At 35.3% G+C, this 7,038-nt stretch overlaps 1 protein-coding gene across 1 annotated transcript; it reads left to right on the forward strand.

The window, feature by feature from the left end:
* Positions 1-2,157: 2,157 nt before the first annotated feature.
* Positions 2,158-5,156, forward strand: LOC109241266 (high mobility group B protein 7). The gene is made up of 7 exons (XM_019407988.1): positions 2,158-2,428; positions 2,545-2,703; positions 3,032-3,119; positions 3,271-3,360; positions 4,390-4,434; positions 4,550-4,640; positions 4,757-5,156. The coding sequence occupies exons 1-6, from the start codon at positions 2,346-2,348 to the stop codon at positions 4,607-4,609; spliced, it is 525 nt and encodes a 174-aa protein (XP_019263533.1). The 5' UTR covers positions 2,158-2,345; the 3' UTR covers positions 4,610-4,640; positions 4,757-5,156.
* The last annotated feature ends 1,882 nt before the right edge of the window (positions 5,157-7,038 follow it).

Here is a 7,038-nt window from a genome sequence, read left to right on the forward strand (position 1 = left end):
TAAGACTTGAATACCCAAAGCTTGTTCGTTGTCAATCTCTATAATGCTTTGTCCTTCTACTTGAATAGAATCAGATATTTGAAGCGCCTCTTCAGTTATTGGTTGAGCTTCAACCATATCTATTTCCATTATCTGTTGGCATTTGTTTTGATTGTCATGTTGAGTTTCTCTGTTGACATGTTCAGAGGCACTTGTTGATCCACAAACTCTTTCCGAAATATCAACAATGAAACGACATCCCTTGAAGAGTGAATGACTTTTTAGTAACTCAATACATGTGTGAAGATCTAAATCTTTGGATACAAGCATTCCCTTGCTTGTTCCAAGGTTGATATCAAACCATATCACTACTTCAAACTTGTCTCTATTCAATTCAATAACTTCAAAGATCTGTTTAATGAAATCTTGAAAATGAATTTCCTCAGGTACTAGAACAAGCTTTGTTTGATGATCAAGATACTTATAGTCTTCAGTCCATCTACCATTAAAAGTAACTATAGTGCATATTGTTTCCATCCTGCAAGTCAAGAGAATGGGAAACTCAGGACATATTTTATAGAGCAATCCTTGTATAATTAAGAATAGGTACTGTAAATTCAAGACCAAGTTAAGGACCAAGTGTCCTTAACTTTTGAACTTGGAATTCAAAGTTAAGGACCAACTGTCCTTAAGTTTTGAACTTGTAATTCAAAGTTAAGGACCAGGTGTCCTTAAGTTTTGAACTTGTAATTCAAAGTTAAGGACCATGTATCCTTAACTTTTGATATTGTAATTCAAAGTTAAGGACCAAGTGTCCTTAACTTTTGAACATGGAATTCAAAGTTAAGGACCAAGTGTCCTCAACTTTTGAACTTGGAAATCAAACTGCAGGACCAAGTGTGCTTAACTTTTGAACTTGAAACTTGAAGTTAAGGACTGCCTGTCCTTAACTTTTGAATATGTAAGTTAAAGTTCAGGACCAAGTGTCCTTAACTTTTCAACTTCAAACTTGAAGTTAATGACTGCTTGTCCTTAACTTTTGAACATGTAAGTCAAAGTTCAGGACCAAGTGTCCTTAACTTTTCAACTTGAAACTCAAACTTCAGGACCAAGTGTCCTTAACTTTTCAACTTGAAACTTGAACTTAATGATTGCCTGTCCTTAACTTTTGAACATGTAAGTCAAAGTTCAGGACCAAGTGTCCTTAACTTTTCAACTTCAAACTCAAACTTCAGGACCAAGTGTCCTTAACTTTTCAACTTGAAACTTGAACTTAAGGGTTGCCTGTCCTTAACTTTTGAACATGTAAGTCAAAGTTCAGGACCAAGTGTCCTTAACTTTTCAACTTCAAACTCAAACTTCAGGATCAAATGTCTAACTTTTTCAAAACAATTTGAAAAACTATGACAGTATGTGCTTAATATTTAGAAGAACAGCAAAAAAGTTAAGGACATTGTGTCCTTAACTTTTTCAATTCAATTTGCAAAATAAGGACACTATGTCCTTAATATTAGTAACAACGATCATGACACCAAAGCCTTAACATTATGTGCTCAATTTTTATAGAATTATCAAAGGACGCGATGTCCTTAACCTTATCAATCCAGAAATTCAAAAAAAAAAAAAACAAATTCCTAGCATCAAATTCGTAGTAACGAAATAAAAATCAATAGAAACACACAAAAGCATAACTTACTGTAAATTTATGTTGATTTTTGGACGAAAAAGTTCAATTCTACAGTTTCAAATCGGAAGAGAAGCTTCTGCAATTCTATAGCGATCACAGTCTCAAATCGGAAGAAAAGCTGTTGCTGAATTAGTTACTGCTGTTGCGTGATCTTAATAAAAGTGTAGGTATAAGTTATAGCAGAAGGGTATTTTCGTCCAGTCAGATAAAAGTTTATTAAACCAGTGGCTAAAGATTAAAAACATTTAAAACACTGACTTTAAAGTAAAAACAGGTGCTGTTAGTGACTATGTGTGCACATCGCCCTAATCAGAATTGGAACCAAACGACCCCACTTACCCAAGATCACGCAGCTTCACTTTTTACGTGTCATTTCCATATAGGTCCGTACAATCCCCAGTTACTTTTGAGTCATCGCGGGAATCTTTGCCCTTTTTCTAAAAGGCGCTTCAATTTCATTATAGACACTTTTCAAGTCCCCGCCTGCACCACTTTGTAGAAAATCCCCTCGTCCCGCTAAAATGTACCCCTAATGGCGACGTGTCCCGCCACTCCTTAATTACTACTCGTCTACTCCCCTAGGCGTTATCCTACACCCAGGCGCATGTTAGTCTAAATTTTGGCCCATATTAGTGGCAATTTTAATCTTCCATTAAACTCGAGGTTGGCTTTGGATTCAATGGTGTATCAAGCTAGAACAAGGAAACGGGTCCACGGTATCCAAATACGTCGTGGTCCCGACGGCAGTGCCTTTCAAAAATGGTATTTCCCCCCCTCTTTTCTTTGCTTCCCCCGCTTTAATTTACTCCGACTTCTAATCTATGTGGGGTTCCGTTCTTAATTGTGTATCTATTAATTCGAGTATATACATATCGCAGTGAAATATGTGGCATTTCAATGGCTGTCGCATTGGCTGACATGCACGAATGTGAACCAAGAAAGGGTTATAAGAAACTGAAATGCCAACCCCTGCGCACAATCGTTGTTAAAGAGCAGAGGAAGATTGACCAACCCAGATCAGCTTTTCGAGTTTTCATGTAAGTTTGCTCTTATTCCTGCGTTTAGTAACTCTCAATCGTATTTATGAGTTTAGCTATATGCCTGTCTAACGTATTCAGTGTGTGCCAAATCTTACATTAAGTAACCATATTACTTTGTGGGATTTTATATAAAGAAAATCAAGGTCTTAAGTTGGTCATGGACTCATTTTGTGGAGCTAGGAATTTCGCTAAATGTGTTCAAGATTTAAGCAGTAATATTTGACCTATATATACAATATACTTCACCGGTTAATGGTGTTCAGCTGCCCACTCTTTGCTCGTTGTAGCTCCGCCCTTCCATGGCCTCATTTGTTTGGTATTGCAGGGAGGAATTTGTGAAGACAAACATAGACGGGAATGCGTTAGAAGTGGATAAGAAAGGTTTTGAGACATGGAAAAATATGACACGTGAGGTAGTTTATTTACTTTTAGCCGTTTCTGTTTGAACTATTGTCTATATTCTATAATCACACATCGCTAGCTAATCATGGTTCATCATCATTTGTTCATTGAAGTGTTTACTTATGTGGTTGACAAACTCCTTTATTTATTTATTTATTTCAGGAGAGGTTCTTGTACTTCATGAAAGCCGATCAAATTAATCTTGCATACTTGAAGCTTTTGCGTAGAGAGGAGAATGTTATGCAATGGAGGGTAATCAGCATTTTACATTTCTTTGTAATCACATATTCCTTGGATGATCATTGATTGCCACTCTACATATTGCTCTCCTAAATGGACTCTGCCGGCTAGTAATGCTTGTTTAAACAAAAATATGGCCTTGTTTGTATAGTATGGCATCCATTCTTGAATTTTTCTATAGTACAGGGCTAAATGTCCTTTGAAGATTCCCAAATTTCAGCCTTGAGCAGCCTTGATTGAATTTCCTACGTTTTTTGAAAAATTCTTTCTCTTTTAGGAAGTGCACTTTTTGCTTCAGGGATGGCAAACATGATAAAATTACATATTTTCTTATCCAGCAACAAGATTTCTAGGAGAGGACATTGATATCTTATTGACAATTAGATAAACAATCAAATCACATCAATGTCAAAAATAGTTCATATTCCAAAATTGTGTTCATCCTCCCCATTATCTGCAATTTTATTATTCTCTCGAGCAAACATACTAGTATCTCTTACGAATACACATTTGCCTAAGATAATGATCTAATCGAACATTTCTGCCTCTAGCTTTCCAACTAGAAACTCGATTACTGATTATCATATCTGCTGAAGACATCTGGAGGCTTAATGTACTTCAACTGTGGAAGTTTTACATCTAGAGCTCATAATGCTCTATGTATTTACTTTTTCTCTCTACATTATTTCCTCGTAATTTTTTTAAAAGCTTGATACTTCTGCTTAATAAGTAATAATTGCCTTAAGGATAATGCTTTTGGTTCCTTCTATCTTTCTGATTTCTCATTAAGATACTTAACTTTTAAATATAAGTTTCCGGATACTGTAAATGACATTAACATCCTATATCTACCCTGAATCTATCTTGTTATTTTTATGGCTTTAATTTTTGGAAGGTTTCTTCCTGACATGCTAGATGAATAATAAGTTAGTTTGTCTGCGATAATGCATTTGGTCCCTCTTATATTTTGCATTCCTCAATTAGATGTGTAACTTTCAAGTACAACTTTTAGAACACTGTAAATGATGTTTGCATCTACAGGCAGACGACGAGGCGGATTCTGCTGAAGTTGGCAAGTACGATTGGGTACGTTCCTTTGCCTCTAGTTTCCTCTAGATTTTTGGTTTTAGCTGATTTCTTTTCCATATTGAATCACAATGGCGATGCACACATTGGTGACTTGCTGTATTCTTGTTAGCAGAATTATGAATATTATGATTATTATGATTCTGAATCTTCTGGGGATTTGATTCTGGCGTGAGACAAAGAAGAGCTTTGACACCACTGAGAGGGTAGCGATTCTATTTCTCGCTTATTTTTGTTTGTTTGTATTTGAATTTAGAGTATGTAATAATGGGCTCCTAATACCACAATGCAACTCTTCCTCTCTTTTTCTTCCATGAAACAGGAAGGTTTGTTTCCATGGACAGCTGGTATAAAAACTTGAGGATTGAACATCATTTTGAGGGCTCCATGCTTTGAATTGATGGAGCCTTTACGTCAACGGCTGGCATCTGTTTTTGTGCAGAAGTCTTGTCCATTCCTACCTTATTGGAGGCAAGTCAGGTTGGTTGGCTATTTGTTACTATAGGAGTTAGGATATTGAACATCCAGATACATTTTCTTAGACAATCACCAGTGATACATATCTTGAGATCAGCCAGGAGCCTTGTATAGGATGTTTTTTTGGTAAAGGTTCGCATTTGATTTGTATGCTTCCTCCTGGAATAGGGCCTATGTGTACAGTCTATTATGAAATGTGCATGTTCATTTGATTATTTATATTTGAGTGTGACAGTGGATGGTCATTCTCTGCCCAATAGGAAATATTGAAAACGCCTTAATACTACCAAATTGAAGTGGTGTTTTCGTCAGTTAAAGCGATGAAGCGCTGGGGGTGGGGGTAGGGGGTTACACTTCACGGATGAAACCAGAGAAGTGTGCTTTTGTTGTCGATTCTTTGAATCTCAACTTTGAACAATTAGACTAATATCAGCATTACTGTATATTAGATGCTGAAATTAGTTATTTTAGTTACAATTTTATTATTATAGTACTAAACTCATATATAACTAGATTTGGTATAGCACATCTTGCAACTTCCTTTCGTCATAATAAGAAAGATTTGCCTTTTTATTTTGAAGTTTAGTTTTAAATTAACATTTGAGAGTTGGCATTTGTGTAAAGATTGATTTCACAATTGGTATAAAGCATTTCAAGTTGCCAAAGGAAGTACAGATGGTACCAAAAGTTGCTAACATTTTTATTCCTGAACGTCTATTTACTATATCCCGAAAATCTTCACGTCAGTTTGCCTGAGTGATTCCAGTATTTAGATTGGGTCCATTGGAAGTAATAACCACTATCTATGTATTTGTTATGATATAAATTTTTTTTCATGTAAAGCATTTCATTTTTCTTGTGCTAAGGTATGTAAGTTATAGTAACACTCTGTTTGGATCATTGTTTCCTATCGTTTTATAATGTATTGTATTGTATTGTATCGTATTGTACCGTATCGTTTTATGAATACAATGTTTGGATAGATTGTATTGTTTGTTATTGTTAAATAATATTTTGTTATTTGGTTTGACTGTATCGTACTGTACTGTAACTGATAAGTTTACTAAAATACCCTCAATTGTTTAAATATTAAATTTATCAAAATTATGTATAAAAATAATTTTAAAAAACAAAACAGAAGAAGGCAAAATACAATAAGGAAGCAGAACAAAGGAGCGAGACAGAAAAAGGCAAAACAAAGGAGCACAACTAATTAGAATTGAGTTACAAGCAAATTAGGTGAAAAAAATAAAACAGGAGGCAACAAAACACCTTTAACATTGGTCTGGAAAAAAACAAAGTAGGTTATAAGTTGGAGATTTGGAGCTAAAATATAAAAAAGATAAAGGGTAAAATAGAATTATGGAGTAATAAGTTAGGGCATAATTGGAAAGAAAAATAGGAAACAATCCCACCACACCCAATCGGTTGTTTCAAAAAAAGGGACTTTTCATTGTTCCGGAACAATGAATTTAACAATACAATACAACCAATTTTAATGAAACAATCAAAACAAACATTGTTTTGGGATAATAATACAATACAATACAACGAGGAACAACCATCCAAACAAGCTGTAAGACTAGGAGGTGGTGAATGGGGCAATGAGTGGTGTTTTGGGAATAGTTTGAAACATTAAGGGTGTGTTTGGTATGAAGGAAAATATTTTCCGGAAAATATTTTTCAATTTTCCCATGTTTGGTTGGCTTAAATATTTTGGAAAATATTTTCCTTATCAACTCATTTTCCTCCAATTATTTTCCTCCAATTGGAGGAAAATGTTTTCCTTATCAGGTGAAGGAAAATATTTTCCAAAATTCCTTCTCAACCTTCCCCATCCTATTCCTCCCTCGCCAATCCACCCCACACCCACCCACCCTCCCACCTCCTCTTTCCAAAAAGGTTTTTTTTTTAAATTTTAGTTTTTTTTTTCTGTCACCACTCACCCTGCTATTCCCGCCAAAACCCCACCCTTACTGCCCCCCCACCCCCACAAATTTTTGTTTTACTTTTTTTGTAATTTTTAAATTTCTGTTTTTTCGTTTTTCTGCACCCCCACTACCCCTGCCCCTCCCCTACCCTCCCCCTTCCCTCGCAAAAAAAATTTACTTTTTTTTTTTGTAATTT

Source organism: Nicotiana attenuata, unplaced genomic scaffold (genome assembly GCF_001879085.1).
Source record: "Nicotiana attenuata strain UT unplaced genomic scaffold, NIATTr2, whole genome shotgun sequence".
In the NCBI taxonomy this organism is placed as follows: domain Eukaryota; kingdom Viridiplantae; phylum Streptophyta; class Magnoliopsida; order Solanales; family Solanaceae; genus Nicotiana; species Nicotiana attenuata.